Source organism: Vipera ursinii (genome assembly GCF_947247035.1).
Source record: "Vipera ursinii genome assembly, chromosome: 9".
Classification (NCBI taxonomy): domain Eukaryota; kingdom Metazoa; phylum Chordata; class Lepidosauria; order Squamata; family Viperidae; genus Vipera; species Vipera ursinii.
The window spans coordinates 10,297,612-10,311,526 of NC_139523.1; the positions used below are offsets into that span (position 1 = coordinate 10,297,612).

General features: G+C 42.9%; 1 protein-coding gene across 3 annotated transcripts in view; it reads left to right on the plus strand.

Moving 5' to 3' along the window:
* Positions 1-13,915, plus strand: part of GRHL3 (grainyhead like transcription factor 3) — a 53,281-nt gene that overhangs the window by 29,418 nt on the left and 9,948 nt on the right. For all 3 annotated transcript variants that reach the window (XM_083369761.1, XM_083369760.1, XM_083369759.1), the window contains 8 exons: positions 710-804; positions 1,501-1,659; positions 2,590-2,668; positions 7,710-7,843; positions 9,015-9,052; positions 10,017-10,105; positions 10,690-10,775; positions 12,688-12,752. In XM_083369761.1, coding sequence (XP_083225887.1) covers positions 710-804; positions 1,501-1,659; positions 2,590-2,668; positions 7,710-7,843; positions 9,015-9,052; positions 10,017-10,105; positions 10,690-10,775; positions 12,688-12,752 — 745 coding nt within the window. The remainder of the gene's footprint in view (positions 1-709; positions 805-1,500; positions 1,660-2,589; positions 2,669-7,709; positions 7,844-9,014; positions 9,053-10,016; positions 10,106-10,689; positions 10,776-12,687; positions 12,753-13,915) is intronic.

The window sequence follows — 13,915 nt, forward strand, 5'->3', positions numbered from 1 at the left end:
GGGTGACTACTTCAGGGTTATTTGTCCAGAATAGAATAAAAAATGGGTAGGAGGGCTTTCTCCCAGACCACTAATCTGGCATCTATGGAGATTCTCAGTCATCATGGTTGTCCGAAAGGCACTTTTTCAAAAGGCAACTGGACTTTGTTTTTCCTTGTAGACGTTTCACTTCTCATCCAAGAAGCTTCTTCAGTCTCAAAAAAGCACCTTTGGGACAACTAATCTGGTAGATTTTAGCTGAGCTGTTTTAGGTCCACGGGGCTGGGATGCCAACCATTTCCCACTGTGAGGGAGGCACTCCTGCTAATTTGTTTTGCCTACCTCCATAATCTTCTCCTCCTCCAGGTGTTTTATGGAGATGATGGTGAGGGCCATAGATTTCATTCACCACCTGGGACAGACCATGGCCATTCTTGTGACCATGGCCATTCTTCTTCCTCTGGATTCAGTGGCTAAGATCTAGGATAGTTCTACCTCCGTCCAACCTTCCCCAACTCCTAAGAGCCATTCATGGTCAGAATGGCTCTTAGGAGTTGGGGAAGGTTGGACGGAAGTAGAACTATCCTAGATCTTGGCCACTGAATCCAGAGGAAAGTTTAGGAGTAGTTCTGAGGAGTAAATATGGAGCTATGACATCTTTTTAAGGTAATGATAATTAAGTAACTGTACCTGGTCAATTAAAGAACATAAATGTTTTTGTCTCTTTTAGCTGACTGTAAAGAGAATTTCAATACTGTGCAGCACATTGAAGAGGTAGCTTACAATGCCTTATCCTTTGTCTGGAATATCGCTGAAGAAGCAAAGGTAGGCTTGAGATACCAAGAGGACTACCGGCTACAATCAGGCAGAAAAATTACCCTGCATTTTTTAAAAACTGGCTCTTAATTAATTTAATAAAGAAGAATTTGGTTTAGAACATTATTTTAAAGTAGAAAAGGATTTAGGAGAAATTCAGATCGATGGAGTGGTATGGTGCAAAGTGGTGGGGCCAAGAGTTGTGTGTTAATGCTCTGACTTTCCATGGACCATCATCTCTCCAGCACTCTGCTGTCTCCCTGGCTTCCCACATTAAATTCCATCAAATATTTGCAAGAGAAGCCCACTCTCCTCTCATCATTCTTAAGTCATTGTGTTATTGTCACCCTGAAGAGGAAGTCCTGTCTCAAAGAAGCCCTCGAGAAATGGTTTGGAGACTTTCTCCCTCTCCTGAAGAGCTTTGGAAAAATGGCCCACCCAGTTTATATACCCGCAAATTGGGCAGAGATTTTGGAACTTTGAAACAATCCATTTCCAATAATCTCTTTCCTTTGGTTGGTTACATTGATCTTTTGACTTTCACCTTGGTTAGGAATGGCATCTCTGAGCAATTAGTCAGTCCCATTGCAATAACACCAACCCACCCATTGGACGCCACTAGAGCTTCAGGTGACCCCCCCCCTCCCCCCACTTTCAAGGCTACAATAGACCTAGCTCCATAGTGGTTTCTATTCACCTTTGCAGGTGTTCATTGGTGTGAACTGCCTGAGCACGGACTTCTCCTCTCAGAAGGGTGTGAAGGGTGTCCCTTTGAACCTCCAGATTGACACTTACGACTACAGCACTGGGACAAACCGGCTGGTCCACCGAGCCATCTGCCAGATCAAAATATTTTGTGATAAGGTAGAGTAAAGGGAGCCTTTGGCAATTTTGTGCATGGGCTGGGTGTGTGTGTGTGTGTGCGTGTGTAGAAAGCCTCGGGATGGCCAGGGGTAACCTTTGTTATTTCTTTGTTTATATACAAGTTTATTGTTTTATCGTAGAGAATAAAATACTGGACAGTAAAACAAACAAACAAAATGTAATAAAACAAAAGCGTGCATTCAACCCTAACCACACACCCAAAAAAAGAAAAAGAAAAGAAAGTAGTGTACAAAAAAGGAGAAAAAAGTGATCAATTAAATTTAACAGATAACATGTATGGTAGGATCCACCCTGGCTGAGGGATGAAACAAGAAAGCAATAAATTCTCCTCCCTTTTTTACAAATGTATATAAAAGAAAAAAGAAGAAGAAGACGCAGTCAACAGGCTGAGCTAAATGTTACACTAACCTTCAGATGTTTGCAAGTCAAAGTAGAGGAATGTCATGTCACATTGCCACGGCCTTGTCAGTCTTACTAGGCAGACCACAGGTAACACAGCCAGATAAGCTAAATCTAATTTATTGTTAAGCTACATTAACAGAACTTTGCAGCCTGAAAGTGCAAGCCTCCCTGCTGTCACTTTTAGAGCCTGAGAACTTAAGGAGAGTCCCTCCTGTGTCTCTTGTTCCACCCATTGTGCAGTTGTGGGCCATGCTCCCTCTTATCTGGCCACTCCTTCAGCAGTATCTTTTGGCAGCATCTCTACACACAGTCTCCCCAGGTCGTTCCCACGCACACCATTACATTAAAAAAAAATGTTCGTAGGTTTACATTTAGCAGCCGTGGATGTGAGAGTGAGGTTGTGGCTTCTGTTCATAATCATAATAGTAAAGTTGGAAGGGACCTTGGAGGTCATCTAGTCCAACCCCCTGCTCAGGCAGGAAACCCTATACTCTCCTTCTCTTCTAGGGGGCAGAGAGGAAAATGCGGGATGATGAACGCAAACAGTTCAGGAGGAAAGGAAAATGCTTGGATGCCAATAATAACGGTGAGTTTCTACTAACCGCTCCTTCAAACTGTTTGGAAAGGGGCCTTCGTAGGTAGATACCAGGCCATGCAAAGGAAGCTGCAGGGCTGGTAACTAACAGAGATGCCTGCAAGGTATGGTAAAAAAAAAAAGTCAATATGGCAGCCACAGCAGTCAATCGTTCTCTGCTCATTCATTTGCGTGTTCCATATAATAAAGAGCTTCAGTTGCTCCATCGTGACCATCGTCTTGATGTTTTTAGCCACATTCTGCAGACACCCTAGCGTCTGGGAAAGGGAAATCCTGCCGCTTCGTGTTTTTGAGCTGCTTTCCTGCTTTGCACAACTCCAGAATCAGATATGGACCTTTGTGGTCTCTCTCACCCTGCCATCTTTTTCAGCATCTGAGACAGCTCAGCTACCATGTACCTGGGACTGCATGAAAGGCAAACTTCTTACTTTGAAATACGGAGGCTCTGCAGCAGTTCTCCATGGGTGGGAACGTCTGCCTCACCCTGGCCTCATAGTTCCCACGGCCCCGGCAACCCACCCTTTTTCTTCCCTCCCTGTTGAGGCTCAGATACGATAGTCAGACGAAGATGACTATTATTTCAGGGGTCTTTTAAAGACAATGAGGGAGGCTCCTGGGTAGTTTTACAGCTCCCCCACTGTAGCAACTGCTCAGACAGGAGCTTTGATTGAGTTCCATACAAGGTGCTCCTTGACCTACAACAACTGGGACCAGAATTTCTGTTAGTAAGCAAGGCAGTTGTTAAGTGAGTTGAGCCTGAGTTTACGATCATTTCCCCCCCCCCACAGTTGTTAAACAAGTCACCACAGCTGTTAAGTGAATCACGTGGTTGCTTGTCGGAAGACAGCTGGGAAGGTTGCAAATGGTGATCACATGACCCCAGGACGCTGCAGCCATTTTAAATCCATGTTGATTGCCAAGTGCCTGAATTTTGACCCCGTGATTTTGGGGAGGTCCGAAGGGCAAGGTCTGGTTGCAGGTCTCTTCATTCACAGGGCTGTTGTAACTTCAAACGGGTCACTAAGCAAAAGGTCATAAGTTGAGGATTACCTGTATTTTGTATTTTTCTGTTGCTCAGCTGCTGGAGTTCTGATAGGTTCACAATATTCTCAGCCTTTGAGATTAGTGGCAGCGAAGATGACCTGGGATTGGCTTCCAACTGCTTTTAAGGATTTAAAAAAGTAGAAAGAGCATCAGCATTTGCAGTCTAGAAAGACTCGGCTCCAGCTGCTTTAGAGTCGCTGTAAGGACCCACCTCAGTTAACCAGCCAAGAAAGTAAAGCTCTTGAAACAGGCATGGTCTCAAAAGGATACTTTTATAAGGGGTTAGTGACAGTAGGGAAGTCAAGGTGAGATCTGGGGGGAATCCTGCTTAAATGGTTTAGTAGTTAAACTAACAATATTCCTCCGCCCACCAGAGTCATAATGTCCATTTGAAATCTAGCCAATCCACAGGTGGCACGGCATATGGGTAACTGGTAACAGTTGGTGCTGCATCTCAAGGTCTTCTCCAGTTTCGTTTCTCTGTAACTGTCTCCCTGATAAGAGAGAGACATTCCTTTCTCGAGTGGATGTAGGCAGGAGAGGAAAGGTAGAAAGCAAAAGTTATGCCAAGCGAAAGCAAATTCCCCCCCATCCCACCCCCAGCAGAATGGCAGGCCCCAAAACAAGAGCGCATAGACAGGGAAAACAATAAGGATTTGGGGACCTGACAGTTGCCCAGATGAACAAGAGCATCTACTCTTAGTCCAGCTTGACTGATCTGGTGCCCACTAGATAAATCAGTGCAATTCTGGAAACTCCAAGCTGCCCAAGAGAGTGGCCACAGGAACCAGGTTTGCACCTTCCACCTAGAATCCAGGCCAGGCCACGTTAGCCCAGCCCCAGCTGGATCTAAAGTCCTACTGTGAAAATCCTTCTATTGTATTTATTTACTTAATGAGATTTAGACCCCCATAGGTTGACACATGCCCTCCGGGAAGCTTACAAAACAAATCCATATTCAAAACATAATAAATAAGATGTCAAATAAAAACAGCCATAAAAACTACAAAAGAGAGAAAAGCAAAAGAGCGTCGCCGAGATAAAAATAGCACCTGGAACTAGTTTCAAGGGCCTCGTGATTGCTCCAAGGCCTCAAGGAAGGCTTGGCAAACTCTGCCTAGGGCCTTCAAGATAGCAAAGAAAGGGCCAGGGGAAAGTCCCTGGAGTAAGAGCTTCGTTGTATGGGTACCACAGCCTGAAGGCTTGTCATTCCAATAACTAGTCAGGTCTCCAAAAATGGAGAACTATAAAGAACCTGTAAGATTAACTGAGTTGACCACGAGGGTCATTTAAGAAAAGGTGACCCTTAGAGATTTCTTTGGGGACATCAGTATGACCTCCATCATCTGCTCACTTCTCTTGTCTTTACAGATCAGCTTTGGGTCCATCAAAATGGCCTCCATCCTCTGCTAATTTCTGTGGTCCTCAGAGTTCTATTTTGGGGCCATCAACATCACTTCCACCTTCTGCTCACTTCTCTGCCTCCTTTTCTTTGTTCACCTTTCTGGGGTTTGAGGTTGCCAATGGCATCTTCTTGATTTTGATCTCAGTTTAGTAATGAATTATTGAAGGACCTCTTAAATGATGGTCGCCAAAAAAAATGGGTCACAAGTTTTCTTGCCTTTCATGGGACAATCTGCTGGCACATCTTACCAATATTGAATGGGGTTTAGCATGTTACAAACAAACTTTGGATTCTCTAGGATGCCATCTATGAAATAGCAATAGCACTTAGGCTTATATTTATTTTTTTATTTTATTTATTTTATTTTATTTTAATTCCATTTATATCCCGCCCTTCTCCGAAGACTCAGGGCGGCTTACAAACTTAGCAGTAGCCTTCATTCTATGTATATGCCTGCTTATTAGGGCTTTCACACACACACCCAAGCGGCATTATTACAAAGTCAGCTTAATTGCCCCCAACAATCTGGGTCCTCATTTTACCTACCTCGGAAGGATGGAAGGCTGAGTCAACCTTGAGCCTGGTGGGATGCGAACCTGCACTAATTGCAGGCAGCCGGTGTTACTTAAGGAGGCATTAGCCCACTGCTCCACCAAGGCTCTTTTTATACCACTTTATAATGCTTTACAGCCATCTCTAAGCGGTTTACAATGTCAGCTTATTGCCCGCAACAATCTGGGTCCTCATTTTACTGACCTCAGAGGGTTGGAAGACTAAGTAAACCTTTGAACCAGTCAGGATTGAACTCCTGGCTGTAGGCAGAGTTAGCCTGAAATACTGCATTCTAACCACTGCACCACCACAGCTCTTAGAATAGTCTCAGAAGGCTTTTAAATGGATGAGTTTGTGTTAAGACATTACTGTATTAGATTCAAGACTATTTGTTTACTGACTTTTTAAAATAGCTTTTCAGTTATATCTGCTTTTTGGGTGAATTTATTTATCTTCACACCAAAATCTATACACCACATATTTTGCAGGACTCAAGATGTTTTACACTACCACAAAGGAAAATGCCAATATAAAAACAATGACAGAGGATAACTCTAACCAGAGTTACAAGCCTATCTCTAAGGAAAGCCCTTCGCCATTAGAGCCCATAGTCCCTGAGATATAAAACAGTCTTAAGTGCCTTCCTAAAGGCCAAAAGGTTAGGGGCACCAATGATCTTGGCACTCAAAAGATTTTTCCATTTAGAAGTAACTCCTATGCTACCAGCCCCAAGGCAATATTTGCAAGTCTCCTACATCTTCCTGCTTAATGGGTTTGTTTCTTGTTTCACGTAGGGAGGAGTGGGGAGGAAGAAAATCATGTTACAAGCGGAATCATACATTTCTATGATTTTGTAAGATGTCTCGTGGGACTGTTTAACCCTACTGAAAAGCAAAGGAGCAATTAGTATTCAACAAACTCTCCAGCTTTTCACGGAGGAACAGAGACAGCAGGTGAATTTGTAATGTCCCCTGATGGTCAAGGCATCCATTTTTATGAGCTTTTTTCAAGTAGCATTCTGCATTCATTCAGCCTGTGGTTGTGTATAATAAAGACATTTTTTTAAAAAGGCAACCTCAACCAAAAATAATAGGGATAACAACATAATAATAGAGAAAAGAGAAACATACCAATACCTATTGTTCATTAAACCAATTTATATAGCCACGTAATTCACAAATAAATGACTCTGGGCAATGTTCAACGAAGCTAAAAAGAGTAAATACATTAAGAGGTATAAAAATCAAAGTAGCAGAATAATAGAAGGGATGTTAAAAATAACAGAGACAACATACTAATATCAAATTCCTATTTCAGTTATAGAGATATTTTAAAATGGTGTCAATTAATCGTTCGATGGTGTGATTTAATCAGCTAATATAACTATATGACATAAATAATATTTGTAATGTTTGTTTATTAACCCTATGAGTGTGCTGGCTTAATTTATACATTAAAATATTTGTTTTTATAAAATTCCCCTAAGTGTGCTTGTTTGGGTTTGTATAAATGGATACTCTCCATGTGTATTGGGCTACAATTCCTACTATCATTGATCAGGTTGCCCATCCCAGAAAATTTCCCTGCAAATATGATGGCTGACTACAAGGTTTCTGTTAATCTAGAACAGGGGTGTCAAACTCAATTTCATTGAGGGCCGCATCAGCATGGCGGTTGCCCTCAGGGGGCCGGGTGGGTGTGGCCAGGGTGGGTGTGGCCTACTGGGTGGGCGTGGCTAGAGTGTGTATGGCCTACTGGGTGGGCGTGGCCAGCTCTACATCGTTCGCATCAAGGGTGCCTATGGGGGGCCTGGGCAGAAGTGGGACAGATCTGAGGGTCTCTGGCAGAAGGAGGGTCTCTGGGCCAGGGCCAAGGCAGTGGGGGCCGTTCCCTCACTCTTTCCAGGATGGCTTCGCGGGCCACATGAAACCACTTTGCGGGCCGGATCTGGCCCCTGGGCCTTGTGTTTGACATGTCTGATCTAGAATAAGGAGTGTGATTTTAAAAAACCCATAATTTTCTATCTTTCAGGTTTAAAAAGCTGTTTAGTTTCAAGCTTTCGCAGCAATGAAATCACTTACCTCAAGCCTCAAACTGACTTGGAAACCCAGCCAGTCTTATTCATCCCAAATGTTCATTTTTCAAACCTCCAGAGATGTGGAACGGTAAGACTCCTCTTGTGGCCCTACAGCTTATGGCTGAGAACCATAAGAGTTCTGTCAAGAAAAGGCGGACTTAGGAATGGATCCATGCTTTGATATGGTTGGGTTTAGAATCCACCAAAGGTGATCTTCAGTGAGGGAGAGGATTGACCTCTAGGTGTGGTCAAGAATCAGTGGTTGTCCAGAAAGCAAAGTCTTTATAGGATTATAACCAGGGAGCCAGTTTGGTCTAATGGTTATTATACCAGGGTCGAAAACCAGGCACTGTGAGTTCTAGTCCCGCCTTAGGAACAAAAATTGACTTTGTGACTTTGGACCAATCATCAGGAGACTTGCCTTAGGCATGAAAGCTCTCTCTCAGCTCAACTCACAGGGTTTTTCTTATGGGGAAAACAGGAAGAGGAAAGAGTATTAGGCATGTTCACTGTCTTGAGTTACTTATAAAAATAATAAAGGCAGGATATAAATAATAAATTATCTTAATATATGATAACTCAATATAAACTACTAGTCTCTCTCGCTAAAAAGTTACTAGACTTTGTTGTATATCTGATATGTAAGTTCACTTAATTTTTACATCAGTGGACTGAATATGTAGAACTAGGGACAATGTATTCACGTGACATGCTTACCAAGTCAACTCAAGCTGTTTGGTCTGGTTTGGTTGGCTGGATGATCCCATTCCATTCGATAAATATAAGGTTGAATGTGTCATGCAAAAATGGATTATTAATGACCACATTAAGCTTACTGTGTGATCATCCAAATAATTGGTCAGCAAAGCAACCATTTGAGGCTCTGCTCCAGAAAGGAACACATTCTGTGGGGATGAAATATAATTTAATTTCCCACACACACACACAGACACCTAACCTTCCTTAGGGAAAAGGGGGGCAAAGAAGAGCAGTAAGGTGTGTAAAAGTGTGTAATTAGTTGAGTATGACCTACATCCCAAGAGGCATGTGGACATACATGAAACAACCAACCTCTGCTCCAACAAGCTATTTAGTAAAGAAGATATTTTGAGTGGAGTTTCCATATAAGCCACCTTTGAACCCTTGAAGAAAAGGCAGAATCTAAATCTAATAAACAACGCTTTGCAATGCTATTGCAAAGGGGGGGCTTTAAAGTAGCTATTCACCTTTCTTTAAAACATATCCCTCCCTCTTTACAGATATTACCTACTGCTGGGGCTCCACATGATTCCAACAGGTGTGTAATGCATTTCCTTTGGTGGGGGAGGCATTGACAGGGTCAGCAACCTGAAAAGCTTTCAGACTCTGAGACCAAAAATGTGTTGTTTCCTTATATCTGTTGTCTTTATACAGTAGCTTATGGAAACTCAAATATTTAAGTCTTTGATCCAGGCATGGGTTTACCTTCACTGAACCAGTCACAGTCTTGGTTCAGCTTCCATGTGGGGGAATAGTCAGTAATTTCCATCTGGGAATCTCTAAGGGTCTAGTCTCAAATGAGGGGAGGACACTTCATTTGGGGTGTTTTTAATGAGTAGTAGAGAGAGCAGTCCATCAACATGTATATCAGCCTAACAGCCTCATTCAAATGAAATAAAATGAACTGTCCTTTTTTATTAAGGACAAAGCTTTGAAGTTGGTCTGTCCATCCAACCCATCCATCCATTCATCCCTCCATCCATTCGTCCCTCCATCCATTTACCCATCCATCCATTCATCCATCCACTCACCCATCTATCCATCCATCAATCCATCCATTCATCCCTCCATCCATTTACCCATCCATCCATCCATCCATCCATCCACTCACCCATCTATCCATCCATCAATCCATCCATTCATCCCTCCATCCATTTACCCATCCATCCATCCATTCATCCATCCACCCACCCATCTATCCATCCATCAGTCCATCCACCGTTCCACCCACCCATCCTCCCTCCCTCTCTCATTTTTTTTCTTCTTGGCAGTTTCTCCTAATTCACCCACAAGGTGGATTAAGCTGAGAAATGTGACTAAATCCACTTGAGGATTATGAGGGGTCTTGAATTTGAGTCTTTCTGGTCTATAGATCACTCTTTAACTGCTGCAGTGTCTAGATTCAGTTATGGACATCTGATCTATTTGGGAAGATCCCTTTTGATTTGTACATTAGGGACAACCAGGGGATGTTCTGATCTCCTTTTTTCCCCCTACCTCAGCTTGCCTTTAAAGCGGAGTTGCCCTTCCTTCCCCGATGAATTTGATCCCATAGCTGCAAAACAAGCAAAAGAAGAAGACCCCCAACGAGGTAAGGTGGCAGATGTCTTCTGCATCCCCAGAGGGCCTCATGGCCCAAGAAAAAGCAAGGAGTCAAGAGATGCAGAAGGATGCACCTTTCTGTTTGTTAACTACAACACTAATATGTCAGAGTGGCAAATTGGCAAATTGACAGGTGACTAACCACGACTCTCTAGGGCCCTGCCCACTTGTGTCCTTCATTGTCCCATCACAAGTTAAGGAGAGCGATTGATGGTTTCTTTTCCACTGGAAGGTGGAAGGAACTCTGGAGAAAGAAATGAAGCTCGGGGAATCCATCCATCACTATCCTTAATTTGTCCTGCATTAAGACAGTAAGCGTGACATCACTCACCTGTCCTTTTTCTGAAGCAGAAGAGGGACAGGTGCCGAGGGCCATGAAGTTGATGCCAGTGTCTGTGCCCAGCGAGAGTACAGAAACATGGAGTGTGGGGGATGAGGTTGTAAGGAATGCAAAAAAGCTCCTAAGGACAGGAATGTGGGGCCTCAAAGCAAAGACCAGTGAGTTTGGGAGACTCTAGACTGGAAGGAGAGAAAAGGGGGCTTCCTTTGATCCTTATCTCTTCTGTCATTCAGTTCTACTCTATGTCCGAAGGGAATCAGAGGAAGTTTTTGACGCTCTCATGCTGAAGACCCCCGATCTCAAAGGCTTGAGAAATGCGGTGAGTTTCTCTCCTTGCTCATCCTGTGGCATGGAAGCTTGCTACCTTGGGATGAGGTGCTGAAGACATCTAGGCTGGAGAAGGGCAACCAGCAGACCTCCACGAACGGAAGGACACCTTGAGTCAGACTGCCTCCCATCCCAGATGTTCATCCCTTCCTCGGTTTCTTTATCCTATTTTAATTACAATTTCCCTACAATTTTGCTTAAATAATGGGAGGAAACAGCTGCTGGTTGTATTAAGAGATGGCCCCAATTAATCAATGTTGTGCAATGATTCTGCTGTTGATAAAATAGAAAACCAATTTGAGGGTGCCACATTTTAAGGCCTTCTCTTAAGAAATGTTTTGTTGGAATTATAACTAGCCCGTTGGCAGCCTGACCTGAGCAATGAAGTCCATTTTGCATTAAACTAGAGTTTGCTAACTGATGGTTTATGGAAAAAGCCACAATCAGTTTGTTGGTTGTCTTTCCACAAGATCATGAATGGTGACTTCTGTTCCTCAATAACTGTATTCATTCATATATTTTACTCTTGAAACCAACCAGAGCACATGGAGAAGAAGCATAGTGCCTGAACTTCATAAATATATACCATAGGAACAATCAGAGCTTAAACACCAAATGGTTACTACTTTTAACCTTCTGTGAAGATTTGGGCTTCACCATCAAAGACCCCATGTCTACTTTGGTTCCTAGACCTGTTTCTGGAGACCATTTTCCTGTTCATTCGGTACTTTCTTTCTTTCTCTAGATTTTTCTTCTTTTAGCTTGGCTGGCTAGATGTTCCCCCCCCCCTCTCTCTACCACCATGCACATTTGCTCAATGTTTAAAGAGCACACAATGCTTGAGCATATTTCTGTGATGTTTATCAGCACCATTCCTGATAACCCTCGCTTGGCTTGGCTGAGGCGGGGAATAAAGCAAACAATCTCCTGGAATGATCTGATAGTCATATTTATGGCTTTGCTTTATGTGTGTGTGTGTCTCTCTCTCTGTGTGTCCTCTGCTTCTGCACACTTTCAGTTTGGAAAAGAACAAAGAACGCATTGGGAACAAATTTCTTTTTTCTGAAATTGCCTCCTTGTGAGCTGTAGTTTTCCACATTAAAACGGTTTCTCTGCTTGCAGAAATGAGGTTGTTGTTTTCCCTAAAAAGGGATGGCTGAAAAGTAAGAAACATGAATCTCGTTAAACCCACATACTGTTCTCCTGTAAGGGAAGGGAATTGGGAGACCAGGTTTAAAATTGGCCCAGATGATTCATATATTCTAGGCTGGTTCTCAGACATTATTTGTTTGCTTTTGGCTTAGCACAATTTGTGAATTTTGACTTTGTGGCTTACTTAACAAATAATGACTAAAGCTAACTGAGCATGACCTATGAACCATCTTTGTGTATTGAAAGAACTTCACACCAAATGTTCGGAAGGTCTTCCCAAGGTACAAAATCTATTATTTTTAGGGGCATAAAAGGTCAAGAGTAAGCAAAAAAAAAAGTCAAGACTACGGCCACTTTGAGGCCACCCTCTTGATTTTTTTTTATCCTCTCCCAACCCCAGGGGTATCCATGCAAGGGAAGATTTAAACCAGAGTTTCAGAAGGGAGATATAAAAGTTATAAACAGAGTTTAGCCTAAGCCAAGAAAAATTATAACTAGAATAGGATGTGAACAGGTTTTCTTGGATCTCATTCTCTTTACCACCTAAGTAAGTTAGTTCTCAACTCTCCGTTTTTAGATTTTGACAAGGGAATCTCTTCTGAATGAGGCAATTGCAACTGGTTTATGGTCAGACTGAATGAAATGAATTGGGAAGTATTACACGTGCTGCAGTTGCCAACACTGAGTTTTCATAAGCCCAGGAATCCCATTAATCGGAATGTGCATAGACTGTTCTGTTTTTCATCTTCTAGATTTCAGAAAAATATGGCCTGCCAGAAGAAAGCATCTACAAAGTCTACAAAAAGTGCAAACGAGGGTAAGTGATAGTCCATTCACCTTGCATCTTGTATGAGGTTCCCGGTTCTTGGACACAACAATGGGTCTAGCAAATAGGCAGGAGGATGTCTACATGAGAAGAAATAAGGCTTGGAAGCAAATAGACCTGCTGGCCAGCTTTCAGAGGTCCAGGGAAGGAACAGTATCAAATTAATTTGGAAGAAATTCTGCATGTCTTCATTAAGAGCCACCAGAATCTTGCAGGTTCCAGCCAAAGGCTTATCTGGTTCAGCATTTCATGAAAGCAACTACCCCTTCCTCCTTGCTGTACCCCAACAGGTCTTCTTTAGAGATGCCCTCCAGCTCAGGAGATTTAGTGATATTCTCAACTTGGGATCTGGAAACCTAAAAGTGCATGCCTCTGTATGAGCATCAAGTATGAGATGGGGACTCTATGAGTAGCCATGTTCTTTGGCTAAAGTGATGGAAGCTGCTTGTTAGTCGGCCTCAGTGCTCTTTCTCTGTGCCTGTACCTTGGTGGAAGCTGAAAAGATCTATAGAGGTGTTTCTCAACCCCAGGAATTTTAAGATGGATGGACTTCGACTCCCAGAATTCCCCCAGCCAGCATTGGGTTTGTTGGAATGCAACATCATCGTGTGGCGGTTTGGCTGTAATTGAGGGCAGTGTGTGAATGTAGCCAGTGATGGCTTATTGAGTGAAGCATAATTAATCCATGCCACATGTAAGACAAGGTTTAGTTTACGGCACTGAATGAAGACATCCGTAGTGATATCCACACCAAACATGGAAATTCTCTGGTCAGTTTTGAGCCTACCACCCTCTCTCACTTTAGCTCAGTATTCCTCAACCTTGGGAATTTTAACATTTGTGGTCTTCAGCTCCCGGAATTCCCCAGCCACTGCTGGCTGGGGAATTCTGGAGGTTGAATTCCACTCATCTTAAAATTGCCAGGTCTGAGAAACACTGCCCCAGTCTATTTACAGGGCTATTGTGAAGATAACATTGGAAGGAGAGTCCATTGCTGGCTGGAGAATTTTGAGAGTTGAAATCCACACATCTTGACATTTCCAAGGTTGAGAAGCATCACCTTGTCTATTTAGAGGGATATTGTGAAGGTAACAGTGTGTGGGGGGGGAGTCTTACTTTCAATTTCTGGATGAAAGAGCATCTCTCTCTCTCTC